This window comes from Neofelis nebulosa, chromosome 10 (assembly GCF_028018385.1).
Source record: "Neofelis nebulosa isolate mNeoNeb1 chromosome 10, mNeoNeb1.pri, whole genome shotgun sequence".
NCBI lineage: Eukaryota > Metazoa > Chordata > Mammalia > Carnivora > Felidae > Neofelis > Neofelis nebulosa.
Window position 1 is genome coordinate 77,705,332 of NC_080791.1, and position 16,458 is coordinate 77,721,789.

The 16,458-nt window shown below is 36.5% G+C and overlaps 1 protein-coding gene across 5 annotated transcripts in view; it reads left to right on the forward strand.

Annotated features, from left to right (window-relative positions):
• The window catches only part of ANO5 (anoctamin 5), a 95,776-nt gene that overhangs the window by 62,010 nt on the left and 17,308 nt on the right, over positions 1 to 16,458 (forward strand). For all 5 annotated transcript variants that reach the window (XM_058688466.1, XM_058688468.1, XM_058688467.1 and 2 more), the window contains 6 exons: positions 5,305 to 5,456; positions 7,625 to 7,699; positions 9,357 to 9,579; positions 11,270 to 11,439; positions 12,098 to 12,195; positions 15,669 to 15,799. In XM_058688466.1, the coding sequence (XP_058544449.1) occupies positions 5,305 to 5,456; positions 7,625 to 7,699; positions 9,357 to 9,579; positions 11,270 to 11,439; positions 12,098 to 12,195; positions 15,669 to 15,799 (849 nt within the window). The remainder of the gene's footprint in view (positions 1 to 5,304; positions 5,457 to 7,624; positions 7,700 to 9,356; positions 9,580 to 11,269; positions 11,440 to 12,097; positions 12,196 to 15,668; positions 15,800 to 16,458) is intronic.

Genomic DNA, 16,458 nt, shown 5'->3' on the forward strand with positions numbered 1-16,458 from the left:
ACTGAGGCTTATTTATGTATTTATTTTTTGTTTTGTTGCTGTTGTTTGGAACATATTCCTGTGTTTCTTCATTTACTTTGTCTCTCTGTATTGATTTCTGCACATTAGATAAATTAGCTACCTCTCCCAGTAATGACATAGGAGATGAATGTTTTTGTTTTTTTTTTTAAATTTTTTTTTCAACATTTTTTATTTATTTTTGGGACAGAGAGAGACAGAGCATGAATGGGGGAGGGGCAGAGAGAGAGGGAGACACAGAATCGGAAGCAGGCTCCAGGCTCCGAGCCATCGGCCCAGAGCCCGACGCGGGGCTCGAACTCACGGACCGCGAGATCGTGACCTGGCTGAAGTCGGACGCTTAACCGACTGCGCCACCCAGGCGCCCCAGGAGATGAATGTTTTTGATGAATCCAGTGTGAACTGTTTCTCAAACCTCTGTGATTGTCCCCACCGCCTTCTATGTTCTTGGTGGCTCCCAGTATTTGGGAGTATGCCAAGACCTGTCAGTGTCCCAAAGGGGAGGATCTGAGTTAGCACCTGGTTCAGGCTAATTGGAAGCCAGACCTTCAGGAAGCAGCTTTTAAGTATACAAGTAGATCCCCTTCGGGAAAGCATTGGAATATTAAAAGACTGCTTAATTATACTGTGCTCTTAAAACTTTTTTCTCCTAGTAGCAGTGTCTCTACCAAATACATGAGTAAAGAAATGAATAAATGAATAAAATTTTCTGCCTCATGAAATTCAGTTAATATTAAATTTAAAAATGAATAAATAAATGAGTGAAATATAACATGTTTTTAAGAAGGTCACAATCTAATTGGGCCAGAATCTAATACATACTGTCATTAAATTTTAAGTGCTGAAGAAGTACAGAGGAGGAAGGAATTACTTCTTGACTAGAGGAATTGAGATAACTTTTATAGAAGACCTGCAATTTGATTTGGATTTTTTAAAATAGGATTTTGAAAGGGAAAACAGGTGGCAAAGGTATCCCAAGGATAGAACATTCTGGTGTGAGCATTAACTTACCCTCTGTGTTTTCATTGTAATGAACTATCACCGAGAGTTCCTTTAAGCTGAAGTTTTTGCCAACACCGTTTCCTATGGGACATCCCTCTTTCTCACAACTGCTTTCTTCATTTATGTCAGCAGATTTGCCTTTGCTAAGTTCCTCTGGCTGTATATGTACAGAGTCTCTCAAATGGCAACAATGTCAATGTTCTCAGTCTTCTATTCTTCCATAACTCCATTTATGTTTTGTTTTCATTTTCCATTTGTTTGATGTACTTACATCTTTGTTCACCAGTTCTATTTTTTAATACCCATTTTTGTAAAATGCCACGTGGAAGGCAAGGAGGAAACACAAAGACATGCTTTGCTGTCTGCACATTAATTGACTAACAAATATGCAGTGTTCAAACACCAGCGGCATTTAAAGTGATGTGATTGGTTACTAATCATGATACACGTCTGCTATTTATATAGGGATTTGTGGTTTGAGGAACTAACAGAAAAATTTGTACTTTATGCAACAGTTCATAGTTAATATACTGTGGTACCTGAAATTTGAGTCATGTTGGGGGACTGGTGTTATGTAACTAACCCATGGAAACTGAAATCAATGCAAAGCAAGCAATATTATACTTCTAAATATTTGGAGGAATAATATAAATTTTTTTAATGTTTATTTATTTTTGAGAGAAAGAGAGAGAGAGACAGAGTGTGAGTGGGGGAGGAGCAGAGAGAGAGGGAGACACAGAATCCGAAGCAGGCTCCAGGCTTTGAGCTATCAGCACAGAGCCCAACATGGGGCTTGAACCCATAAACCATGAGATCATGACCTGAGCCAAAGTCAGATGCCTAACTGACTGAGCCACCCAGCTGCCCCTGGAGGAATAATATATTAAGCCATCCCATACTAATGGATTGGAAGACTTAATATTATTAATTTTTCTATACTACCCAAAGCGACCTAAATATTCAATATGATCTCTATCAAAGTCCCAGTGACATTGTTTTTTACCAGAAATAGGAAAAACAACTGAAAAAATTCACATGAAATGACAAAAGTTTTTTTTTAATTTTTTTAATCTGTATTTATTTTTGAGAGAGAGAGAGAGAGAGAGCAAGTGGGGGAGGAACAGAGAGGGGGGAGACACAGAATCCAAAGCAGGGTCCAGGCTCTTAGCTGTCAGCACAGAGCCTGACGTGGGGCTTGAACTCATGAACCGCAAGATCATGACCTAAGCCAAAGTCAGACACTTATCCAACTGAGCCACCCAGGATCCCCCCCCCTCCTTTTTTAATTTTTGAAGAAGTTTCTATTTATTTATTTTGAAGGAAAGAGGGGGAGAACAGAGGAGGGGCAGAGAGAGAAGGAGAGAGACAATCACAGTTGGGCTCTGTATTGTCAGCATGCAGCGCAGGATGGCGCTGGATCCCATGGATCCCGTGAACTGTGAGCTCATGACCTGAGCAAAAATTAAGAGTCAGATGCTTGACCGACCTGCTGAAATTAAAGAGTCAGATGCTTGCCTGACTGAGCCACTCAGGTGCCCCTGGGATCACAAAAGTCTTGAAATAGCCAGGTAAATCTTGAGGAAGAACAAAGCTGGAGACATCAGACTTCTTGATTTCAAAATATATTGCAAAGAAACAATAATCAAATCAGTACGGCACTGGCATAAAGACAGATACACAGACCAGTGGAACAGAATAAAGTTCAGAAATCAACATATATCATTAACTAATCTTCAACAAGAGTTCCAAGAATACATAATGGAGAAGGAATAATCTCTTCAGCAAATGGAGATGAGAAATCTGGACATCCACATGCAAAAGAGTGAAATTGAGTCTTTATCCTATACTCAATCACCTCAGCATTGTGTAAAATCTTAAATGTAGAACCTGAAACTATATAAAACTCCTAGAAGAAAATATAAGGGAAAACTTCATTACATTGGTCTTGGCATTGATTTCCTGGGCATAACATCAAAGGTCAGGGAACAAAAACCAAAAACAAGTTTGACTACATCAGCTAAAAAGTTTCTTGCAGCACAGAAAACAGCAGAGTGAAAAGACAACCCATGGAATGGCAGAAAATATTTGCAAATCATTTATCTGCTAAGTGGTTAATGTCCAAAATACATAAGGAACTCCTGCAACTCAGTAGCGAAAAAAACAAAAACAAAAAACAAAAAGAAAACCCTAATAACCTTATTAAAAAATGGACAAAGGACTCAAATAGACATTCTCCAAAGAATATATATAAATGGCCAACAGGTATATGAAAAACATTCTTAGTGTAACTAGTTACCAGGGAAATGTAAATCAAAACCACAATGAGATATCATCTTACACCTGTCAGGATGGCTGATACCAAAACAACAAAAGACAAGAGCTGGTGAGGATGTGGAGAATTCTAATGAATTTTTGTACATTGTTAGTGGGAATGCTAAATGGTGCAGCTGGAAAACAGTATGGAAATTCCTCAAAAAAACTAAAAATAGAACTATATAATCCAGCAATATCACTTTATGAGTATTTATTCCACATCTTTGAAATCAGGATCTTGAGATGTTGGCACTCCTATGTTTATTGCAGCACTAGCCATAATAAGCAAGATGTAGAAACTACCTAATTGTCCATTGATGGATAGACAAAGAAACTGTGGTATATATGTACACCATACACACACACACACACACACACACACACACACACACACAGACACACACACACACTGTTGATATATACATATGATATACAATTCACCCTTGAAAAGAAGGGAATTCTGCAATATGTGACAACATGGATGAACCTTAAAGACATTATGGTCAGTGTAACATGCCAGTCACAGACAGAGAAATCCTTAATGATCCCATTTACATAAAATATCTAAAATAGTCAAATTTATGGAATTAGAGAGTGGAATGGAGGTTGTTGGGAGTTAAGGGAGGTGAGGGAAAAGGGGAGTAACTAATCAATGGACATATAGTCTCTGTTAAGTAAGATAAAAAAGCCCTAGAAATCTGCTGTATGACATTGTGCCTATACTCAACATAAAGGTCTTGTAGACTTAAAATTTGTTAAGCAGGTTAAGTGTTCTTACGATAAAATAATTTTTTTAAAAAAATGAGGAAAAAATACATAAATGAATGTATACATGAGCAAATAAACAAATAAAACTCTTTAGTAGTCAGGGGATATATTTATATTGAAAAAAAGGGATATCGGAAGCAGAGAGATCAGTTAGATGACTATAAGGATACTTAAGGGAAGATATAATTAAGACTGTAAAGATGTACAGATAGAATTCATAATTCCCTATAATTATTTAAAAGCTAGGGAATGAGTCAGATAAACATTAAAATTTGAATTTTTCACAGGTGATAAAATTATAAGTTAATATTGTGTTAGTATTCCATTCTTAGATATATGCCCACCAAAAGACACGTGCAAGAATATTCACAGCAATGCTATAATGGCAAAAAAACCTGGCATAGCACAAATGTCCATGAACCCAATAATAAACAAAATTGTGATTTATCACATAATGCAATACTATGTAGCAATGAAAATAAGTGAACTTTTGCTGCACACAGCAATATAGGTTGAGTTTACAAGCAAAGTTGAACCAAAACAAAACCTAACACAAAAACTACCTGTGTATGGTGTATGACACGATGTATGTAAAGTTCAAAGACAGGCCAAACTATCCTATAATATTAGAAGCCAGGATATTACACTTAACGTCTTAGAAGAGTCATAAGGGAGTGTTTCTGGGGTGCTGGTCATGTTCTACTTTTTGATACAGTTGCTGATTCCACGAGAGTGTTTATTTTGTGAAAATTCTTTAAATTGTACAGTTGTGTTTTATGTACTTTTCTGTAAATATGTTATGCTTCAATTGAAAGTTTATTAAAATTATACATACATATGTACATTGAATGATTTCAGTAAAAAGCATGCAAACAAAATCTAGGTGTTAATAAAAGGTTAAGTTTAAACATTCTTTCAGATTATCTGAATGAAGAGAGAGTAATGTGCCTGAATTTTTTTCTTCCTTGCAGGGATTGCTAAGAAATTAACTTGAATTTTTATATAGGAGTTTTTTCAGTGTTTCTACATAGTATTAAGACAACATTTGTAATTCTATAATTTTGTCATTAGAGTAGTGACAGAGAGCCATCATTCAACCAAAATGGTTTTTTAAAGTAGAGAAAAGCACTGGGTTCTTTTTTTATTCACTTGATTTCCCCATCTCTTGATTATATTTGTTCTTATACATTTCTTTGCCTACAGTCACATTGTTTTTGGAGTTTTGGAAACAGCGACAAGCCAGAATGGAATATGAGTGGGACCTGGTGGACTTTGAAGAGGAACAGCAGCAGCTTCAGCTGAGACCTGAATTTGAAGCTATGTGTAAACACAGGAAAATAAATGCAGTAACTAAGGTAGATTAGGAAACTGAAATGGGCAGCGTATCTCAATGGACATACCTCCCAAATAATTATGCATATTTTAATTTGCCTTTAAAATATTCTCCAACATATAAATCTTATAAACTTCTTTAGTTGTTTCTAATATGTATTTCAAATATATACAAAAAAAAAGGTAGATAGACAAGTGTAATGAACCCCAGGATGGACCCATCACCCAGCTTCAATTCATGTTAATTCACGGACAATCTTGATTCGTTTACACTTGCTCCTCCCTGCAACTAGATTATTTTGCAGCAAATACGAGGCATCGTGTCATGAAATAGCATGGGTTTGTAATAAATGATGTAAAAGGAAAATGGAAAATAATGTGTCTGCTGTGTGGGCATATATATATATATATATATATATATATGTACATATACATGTATATGTGTATATATATATGGTATATATATATACACATGGATATGATACTAAGTTAATATGCAAAAATTTAAATAGTATTGTAATAAGATAGTGGACTTATGAGTGATTGTTTTATTAGACCACATTTTATTCATCTAGTCCTTTTCAATTTATCATAATGGGAAGATCATTGCAGTAGTGTTTGGGCATAAAGTCTAGATTTGGGGATCCTTAACTGGAAAATCACCTGTATGTTGCTGACTGAGTAATTTGACTTCTTGGTAATTCTTTTTTTTTTTTTTTAATGGGAAAATAGAAGGTATTTTGCCTTCAAAGACCAGACTCCTGGCTGCATATTCTTAGCATCCCTACCTTTCCATAATCTATAATCACTGTGTTGCTTGATGCTGTTAAAGGTGAATAGAATATGTCTCTAATACAATCCCAAAACACAATATGTCTCTAACACAACCAGAAAAGTAGATTTTCCTACTTTGTTCAGGACACTATTCTTGTGGTATAATACTCAAAATTATTTTCACAGTTTAGGCATTCACGAAACACTTATTAACTTTTATTGGGACATTGCAAAAAATTTGGTAAATGAGCAAAGGGGAAAAACACCTCAGAAAATACATTAACAACTTGGATGGCTGTATGACATTAAGAAAATATATTAAAAGAAACATTGTCCTAATGACATGAAGTGTATCTGTTCCTATTTCATGGTGTAAAAAAACTAAAAGCAGGCCTAAAATTACTGACATAAAAACAATATGTACTGAATGTTTATTTACATTTGAAACCAGCTGAAAAACAGTGTGGATTGATCCACTGTGAATCACCCACTTTAATGGTTTTGAAACCAAGGGATTTTTTACTCACTTGCAGTGCTTCAGTGGTTAAGTACAACCAGAACCCTCACATTTGAGTCTGTACTGGGAACACATATTTGTATGCATGGACACACACATGGGCACAAACAAATATGCATACACAGACGCAAACGTATTGGACACACATGCACACACATGTACATAGTCATCTACATGCACACATGCACACACATCCGGGGTTTCAGTAGAGCACTTGGAGGGCTATTTTGCCTGTTGAGTTATGTTTGCATTCAGTCTTCCCTAAAAATCCTCAAGATCTAAAAATCCTATCCTTTAGATAGGATTACAAAATTTAGATTTCTGCTGACAGCTATTCTTTTACTACATGGCAGTATTTTTTTTGGATAAGATCTAACTACCTCTTGATATAGGAGAGAATTTTCAGCTGATATAATTAATATCTTCCATTAATAACTTCAAAACATGAAGGTAGAAAAGACTGGGCCCATGAACTGTGTGGGAAAACAGAATCCTGTTAAGTGTAAAGAAGGCACCCTATTTAATATCATACATAGCAATTAGGGAGCGATGCAGTTTGATTGAATTCAGTTAGAATAAAACTGTAATATCATTAAAGCATTTCAAATTAAACAGCAGCCCTCAGACTTGTCAGGCCTGAATATCACTCCATTTCAACACTGAGGAAATAGTGTGTATCCATTGTGGCTCATATTATGTATAAAATCTGTCAACTAAGAGTAGTAGAAGGATTCTACTTAAAGGGAAGGAACCAATGCTAGAATGTAGCTTCCCATGAGCTGTAGCGGATTCTCTGGGGGAGGTTTCTACTTTCACTGGGTTTTGTGGTTTTGACTGCTTTTTGGAGTCCCAACTTTGTGGGTAGATTTTGATGTTGCTGTGATTTCTTCTAAATTACAGGAGATGGAACCTTACATGCCTCTATATAGTCGCCTTCCATGGTATTTTTTATCAGGAGCTACGGTGACGTTATGGGTGAGCATTCTTTTACAACTGCTCTCATGTCATTGACATGCAGTCGTAGGAAGATTATTCTAGCAGTTTCATCTGCAGTGACTCTTGAGTCCCTCTCCTTCCTCCCCGTCCCCAGTCCTTTTATCTCGAATACAGCTTCTATATAAAATAAAGTGTGATCTATGTGGAGGTGCCATAACTGAACCTTGGGAATAATTGAACCTTGGGAAAAGAGCTGGGGGGAGACAGCGAGGCTTCATCTCAGAAACTGTCCTTCCCCCTCTCCTAGCACTTCATTAATTAGGTGATAACTTGAAACCTCAACAGTATAACAAACTTATAGTCTGCAGACTCTTTGGTTAGTGTTTTGGTTTTAATCATTAATTTATCTTTATCTCCACTTAAAATAGCTACACAAAATGCAAACAAAAAGCATATACTATTGAAATTTATTTTCTTGCTGAAATAAATAGAAGAAAGTATTACTTCTGTTTGAAAAATTTAATTAGCATATCCCATTGTGAGGGAGTCAGGTTTTCTCCATGCTTTTGAACTAATAGATTCATTCCTCCATCACCACAATTTATTTCCTGCCCTCCACTCTCCAATTCTGTGCCCTCTTACAGTTGGCCTTTAACTTTAGGAAAAGAAGCAATGTTACCCCCTGAGAGTTTAGCATCGTTGAAATATAAATAATTAGCAGCTGTAGACTATAGTTTAACCTTACCAGTGCATATTATCCCATAATATTTTAACATTTCTAGTTAAAGGAATTGATTTTTCTGTTTTAAATGTATGTTTTCTTAGATGATATAACAGTCACTGAGGAGAAATGATAGAGTAAATGGAGGGGGCAATAATCAATTCAGGGCACTACTTAAGAAATAATATAGAATATGGTCTCAGAAAGATTGTTCTAACCTTTATTTCTAGTACTCATTCAACTTGATTCAGTCCCTCAATTTTCAAAATCAAATTTTCCGATCATTGAGATAAAGGCATCCCTACATCTTTCTGTTTTTCCAATATGGGAAGTGTTTAAAATTTATGCAGAATCTATACAAATATCTCAATGACCAGGCATATCAGACCACTGATGGCAACACTCTGAGGGGTAATGAAATAGAATCTGTAACTGTGTTCTTCTTGGGAAAGCACATGGTTTTCACACCACCTGTTTGGAGCAGAGGTTGGCAAATGTTTTCTGTCAAGGGGCCAGAGGTATTTTAGGCTTTGTGAGCCTTGTACAAATAGTCCCTGGCATCTTTGTTTTTTCTTATAGTCTTTAAAAAAAAAAAAAAGCAAAAACAAAACAAAACAAGACATTTTTAACTCAAGAATCATTTAAGAATAAGTAAGGCCGCGGGCAGGATTTTGTCTTCTGGATAGTTTTCTAGTGCTTGGTAGAGGATGGGCCTAAAAGATGAGCAATGGCTACTTTTCTGTTTTAGCCTCCCCCAACTGCTGCTACTGTAGGTCCTGTCTTATCTCCAGCCCTTTCTCCTTGGCAGTGTTCTTTTACTGCCACCTGTCGTGAGAGAGCCTGGCTTGGTCTGCTTTCCATGTCAGAGGCACTAACCTTAACATGACGAGATGAAGAGACTAGTTATGTTTCAGATGTGTACACATTGCAGAGATGCAGAGACCCAGTGACCGATTCCTTCTTTCCCATTTCCAGATGGCTCTTGTCATTGCCTGTATGGTAGCTGTGATTGTGTACCGCCTGTCAGTCTTTGCTACATTTGCTAGCTTTATGGAAAGCGAAGCATCCTTTAAGCATGTCAAAAGTTTCCTCACTCCCCAGATAACTACATCACTCAGTGGATCCTGCTTAAACTTTATCGTCATCTTGATCTTGAATTTCTTTTATGAAAAGATATCTGCGTGGATTACAAAAATGGGTAAGCTGGCCAGATCATCTGTGTAACACTGAAAAAGCATTCCCGCCAGTGGTATATATCCACTGTGGATCATCCCCTGGGGTGTTCATATTTAAGGCAGTTTTTAAAGTTCTAAAGCAATTTTGTTCTACAGGTAGATGCATAGGCATCTCAGAACCCCCAACAGTCTATTTAGGCCCCAATGTAGTGAAAGCGAGAAAAAGAACTAGACAGAAGAATTAAGACTCTGTAGATCTTTTTTGAGTATTTTTGTCTTAATCCTCCCTTGAGGGGGCTAGTTGAATTTTAAGTAAAATCCTCACTTTCCTCAAGACACAGGTAATTTTTATTTCCTGTGTATGGTTTTTAGAAAGTATTTGATTTTGAAAACCGTTGTAGGAAAAACAGAACAGTCGGCTTTTCCTGAGTAAATCTTACACGTAGTGCTTTTCTTTTCAGTTGCCGTGTCTTAGATCCTGGATTATTCTCCTTTTAAATGATTAAAAGTTCTCCCACAACCGTGAGGGATGGTAAAGGCGTCACAGGTGAAATGGAGATTTAGTCCAGAAGAGGAGTACAGAGTACAGTTGTTTCTGGTCTTGCCCCCCAGCAAGTTGGAAATGAGATCGAGATCCCTCTCCAGACCTCAGCTTTTCCCCTGTGCACTCAGCTCCCTCCTCTAAGTCAGGACACCATCACTGTGTGCAGCAATAACCAGAAAGAGCACAGTATTCACCGAGCACCGGAGTACGCACTAGGAAGCAACTTTAATTAAATGCTATCCTCAAATTTGTAGTTCTTTCTCAATTTTACTGCTTTTTTTCTGCTAATAACAACAACAAAATATCTAGCAGATAGCACTTAAAAACAAAGCATCTAAAAAATCAGTTTTCAGTGAGAAAAATTACTTGTGTTCATATTAGAGATTTTTTAGCAATGCAGAGGAATTATCTGTGTCTTTAGAATAATATGTGTTACTATTTCAGTATTATTGAAGCTGTCACCAATTTGGCTGGAACAGCTCATCCTGTTGGGAGATAATCAGCTCAGAAAAACATGCTCCCTGACTCTTTTACACCTACTGATGCTTCTCTGTGGTGTGAAGGGAATTTTATATTTATATATCTTTGGAATTCAGGATATATGATATATAAGGGGGCTTATGCTCGCCGTTCTGATAAGGGTTTAAATGCCATATGCTGACTGTGTGATTCCAGGCAAGTATTTTACCCATCTAAATAAAGTAATGACTGCTTCCTAGACTTCTCCAGTGATTAGATTAATACAAAGTCTCTGATAGAAAGCTGAACACAAGGGGTGCCTGGGTGGCTCAGTCAGTTAAGTGTCCAACTTCGGCCCAGGTCATGATCTCACGGTCCATGAGTTCGAGCCCTGTGTCGGGCTCTGTGCTGACAGCTCGAAGCCTGGAGCCTGCTTCAGATTCTGTGTCTCCCTCTCTCTCTGACCCTCCCCTGTTCATGCTCTGTCTCTCTCTGTCTCAAAAATAAATAAGTGTTAAAAAAAAATTAAAAAACAAAAAAGAAAGCCGAGCACAAATCTTGATATTGGTCTGTTAGAATGAAGAGTGGGTCACATTTCAACAGGTTCTCTGAATAATGTGACTAATAATATGACTTGAACCAGGGAATACAGAATTTAAAGAGAAACAGGAAGGCACATAATTTAACCTTGGTGTTTTATTTCTTAACAGAAATTCCTCGAACTTACCAGGAATATGAGAGCAGTCTTACCTTGAAAATGTTCCTGTTTCAGTTTGTAAATTTTTACTCGTCCTGCTTCTACGTAGCTTTCTTTAAAGGGAAGTTCGTGGGCTATCCCGGAAAATACACATATTTGTTTAATGTGTGGAGAAGTGAAGAGGTAGGAATTCTCTTGAGAGGTTTGTGGCTTTAGTAACTCAATAATTAAACATACTTTTTGTGTGTCCAGCACTAACTTAGATTTTATCAGGATTGAAGAGAAGTCTAAGACACCAACTCTCTCCACAGAGAATATTGGTCTCACAATCCTGTCATCTGATAGACTTTCCAATTCCTTTTGGGCAAGAAGTGATATTGTACCTATTGTTTAGTAGTAAATATGAGCTATAAAATGGGATAAGTATGTTTTATATTCCTGAAGATTTCCTGCAAAGGATGAATGACAGTGTTCCACAAGTATAGCAGAAATGGCTCCACCATGGGTTACAGAGTTAGACCAGTAGGTGGTTTCCATACATGGTTGTGTATCTAAATCATGTGGAGAAAATAACAACTTCCAGCCCCAATCCAAATATAAAGATTCAGATATAAATATATAAAGAATCTTCTAAGAGTAAGACCAGAAATCTGAATCTAATGCAGCTATCTCATAACTGGTTAATGAACATGCTTGAAACTGTTGAGCTAAATATCTCTTTATACCCCTTTAATATCCATTCCCATTAAAATCTTTAGGTTGTAGTCTTTTGGTTTGAGATTTTTTTTTTCCAAAGTCTATCTTTCATCATTCACTCTTTTTTCTTCTTGCCTCTGACTAGTGTGATCCTGGAGGCTGTCTAATAGAATTGACGACCCAGTTGACCATCATAATGACTGGGAAACAGATCTTTGGAAACATTAAAGAAGCCATTTATCCGTATGTATGACTTACAAGTTTTTCCTAAATAACCATAAGAGCTTTCTTCTGGAAGAAGATGGAATTCTTTGATTATCATGGTATCTTTGTTAACAAATGCTTAAGTCAACAACAACAATAACAACAAAAACTCACTTTTAATCAATAGTAATGCATTTAGGTAACACAGGCTTTTAAATATGGATTTTTATTGCTTGAGTGAAGTTGAGGGAAAGGTATTATCCCTCTCTCCTGTGGAGATTCCATTGGGAAATCTAAATATTGTATCCTCTGTATATTATTCTATATGTCACATATTTCTCAAGATTACTAAACGTTGAACTCTGTTAAAAATATCCATGTGAGGGGCACCTGAGTGGCTCAGTCAGTTAAATGTGCCACTCTTGATTTTTGCTCGGGTCATGATTTCATGGTTCATGAGTTCAAGCCTTATGTCGGGCTCTCTCTCTTTCCCTCTCTCTTTTCCCTCCCTCCCCCCCAAAATAAATAAATAAACTTTGTGACATGGACACACTTAGGCACAAAAATTGGTCATGAATGAAGTTTTAGTATATGAAGGAATTGCTCCCTGGTCCAAAAGCATAGCAATAATGAATACATTATCAAAAGAGAAAACCAGAATGACAGTTGATCTCAAATATAAGTTGAAAATTTCCATGGATAAAGAGAGAAAGAAACATAAGCCTGTAATCTTGCAGGTCTCCCAGTTAGGAAATGACAGTGCCAAGGTTAACACCTATAGTGTCAAGTGGACTAAAGTGCCCCACTTAGGACTAGGGCTTGGCCAGTGTAACTGTACTTGATGTTAGGGATTGGGTTTATTCTCACTTCTTATATGAAAAAGTTGAAAACACCCTCCCCTTCTGCTCCTACTTCTCCCTACAGTTCTGTAGCACTCCTGGGGTTCTATTTCATGTGCTGACAAAGGAAGAACATAGACTTATCTTTTCAAACAGTATTTGACGCACTGCATCCCAATTGCCCCAGGGAAATAACTCTAAGCTGCTCTTTTAAGTCCTAGCTGTAAACTGAGATCTGGAGGGCAGAATGGGGATAACCCCTAAACCAAACACAAGAGGAGAATAAATACAGAGAGGAAAGGAGACAGACACACAAGGAAGTAAAAGAAAAAATAAACAAGTAAAATTAAACCTACAGAAACCAAAATTCCATAACTTATGATAAAATTTAATGCTACAGAGACTGCTAACAAAATCAAGTTTTAGAAAGTGAACTTACTCTAGCTAGAAGCTTCTGGCAAAGCCTAAAAGCATAAAAGGAAGTGATACTGTCATTTAGAAGGATCAGGAAAGAATTTAAATAAAAACATATAAGTGAAATAAGAATAAATTGACAGTAAAAAGAATCAATTATACATAAATGAAAAAAAATTGTACTTTAAATAAAGAGTACAATAGGTGACATCAATTGCAGACTGGACACAACTGAAGAGTGAATTAATGAATTGGAAAATAGTACTGAGACACTCCCACGTTATACAAATGGCAATAGAGTGGCAATGAGATTAAAAAAAATAAAGTGACAGGAGACTATATTAGGAGGCTTCCACATCAACTTAGTAGTAGTTCCAGAAAAAAGAGAATGGGTAAATGGTGGGAGGGAAAAATTCTTTGACTAGGTAATTGCTGATAATTTTCCAAAACTGAAGGAAAACATGAGTTTCAGAAATGAAAACAAATTCGGAGTATGAAGTAAGATAAATAAAATTAAATTCACACCCAGATATGCTATGGTGAAACTCCAGAACATGAGAGGTAAACAATCTTAAAATCTTCCAGAAGAAAAAAGAGTATCATCTACACTGACAACAGATTTTTTACTCATAGCACTGGATACAGAGGGCGGTAGAGTCGTTTCAAGATTTGGAGTAAAATTAATGCACTCCTTAGATTTCTAGAACCAGTTTAACTGTTTTATAAAGTGCAGGTGAAATAAAGACACTTTTAGACATCAAAACAAGAATTTACATTTATAGACCCTCAATGGAAGAACTACTGAAAGGTGTAGTTGAGCAAGAAAAGAGCACAAAATCAAAGTATGGGAAGCAAAAATCATCGATCAGTACAGAAAGAGTAAGCACCAAAATAAAATGAAATAACTGGTACAAATTTTTAAAATATATGGGATTTATATGCTGAAAACTACAGATCCTGGTGGAAAAAAAAATTATTTGGGGAGAAATGTGCTCACAGATTGGAAGACTCAAATTAGTAATGACGCCAGTTATCCCCAAATTGATATATAGATTTGTTATTCCAATCAGAATATCAGCAGAATTTCTATAGTTATAGACAAGCAGATTCTAAAATTGATATAGAGGGCAAGGGAACTAAAACAGGCCAAACAATTCTGATAAAAAATAAAGTTGGAAGAATTGCACCACTCGATTTTAAGGCTTATTATGAAACTATATTAATCAAGATGATGAGATTGGTGAAGGAATGCATGTATGGATCAGTGGAACTGAGTAGAGATTGCAGAAATAAATCCATGCAAATGTAGCCATTTAATTTTTGACAAAGGTGCAAAAGCAGTTCATTGAAGAAGCTGCTGGAACAATGTAGACCTTACACCTCATTTAAAAATAAAAAAGATATTGTCGTATCTTTATCCCTTTATCAGAGAAGCCATATGCATATCCTCTCCTATTCAGTAGGTTGTCTTTTGGTTTGTTAGTTGTTTCCTTTGCTGTGACTTTCCCTTATTCGGGATGATGTTCACCCCAGGATTTTGGTAGATGCTTTTGATCCAATTGAAGTAATTTCCTTCTTTTCCTACTTTTATGTCATATAGAGGTTTTAATAGGTGCTTGAAATGTATCAAATGAATTTTTCTGCATTTGTCAACGTGATTTTATCTTTTTCTACTTAAATCTGCTAATGTGACTTATTACACTGATTGATTTTCTAATAAAAAAGCCCTTTTTTTCCTTAAAGTAATCTAACATCATAATATATTATTTTGTAAATAATATGAAATTTAGTTAGGCAATATTTTGTTTGGGATTATTGCATTTATTTTCACATATTAGATAAGCCTCTTTGTTTCCTTTGTCATATATTTTCTCTTGTAACCAATTTCTCATTTCCTTGAGCATTCTTCATGACAACATAAAGGTTAATAAATTAAATAGAAAAAAAAAAGGTGCTATGGTGACCCTCTTGTCCACATGCTCTTTAACAGAACTGTCTCTGAGTAAATATATTTTCATAGGGGAGAGTCAGGGTTGTCTTATTTTCTTTATCACCCCAATAAAGAACTTTGACCACAGCATGTGTTATGAAAAGAACTCTAGATTTTTATTTCAACTTTAGCTATAGTCATCTCTCCTTGCTCTGTGATCTTAAGTTACCTACCCTGTCTTACTGCCAATTTCTAGATCTAACCCCCTTATTCTCTGACCCCTTACTTTTAAATTCTAATCATGTATTTACTTTTATTACTTCCAACAGTATGGTTCTGAATTGGTGGAGACGTCGAAAAGCTCGGACCAATTCCGAAAAGCTATACAGTCGATGGGAGCAGGATCATGACCTTGAAACTTTTGGATCTCTTGGGCTGTTCTATGAGTACTTAGAAACAGGTAATTTTTAACCACTGTCTTGAAACATAGAGTCAGGTTGAGTAGAGTAAGTGTTTTTCCAACTCTTTATATTTCTTCCTGCCTTGCACATGGTAGGTGTCCAATAAATTATTGGATGGTAGGTTAAAAGACACATGGATGGATATGGAAAAGATTGGTTCAGTATTTATATCCTTACCAAATAGAATGCAGAATGAAGTTTAATTTCAAAACACCAATGGTAGAGATGTTTTTCCTATAAATTGAACATTACGATTGTTGAACCACATAAAGTATGGATTACTTTTAAATTCCTATCTCAGGGGCGCCTGGGTGGCTCAGTCGGTTGAGTGGCCGACTTCGGCTCAGGTCACGATCTCGCAGTCCGTGAGTTCGAGCCCCGCGTCGGGCTCTCGGCTGATGGCTCGGAGCCTGGAGCCTGCTTCCGATTCTGTGTCTCCCGCTCTCTCTGACCCTCCCCCGTTCATGCTCTGTCTCTCTCTGTCTCAAAAATAAATAAACGTTAAAAAAAAATTTTTAAATTCCTATCTCAGATTAGCTTGCATGGCTGTCCTGTTTGCCACACCGACAGCCCAGAGAGAGAATAAGTTGAAAGATGTTTCCAGAGTCTGACATACATTTAGGTAAGTTCTTTATTTCAGGCTGAAAAGAAGCAGGCT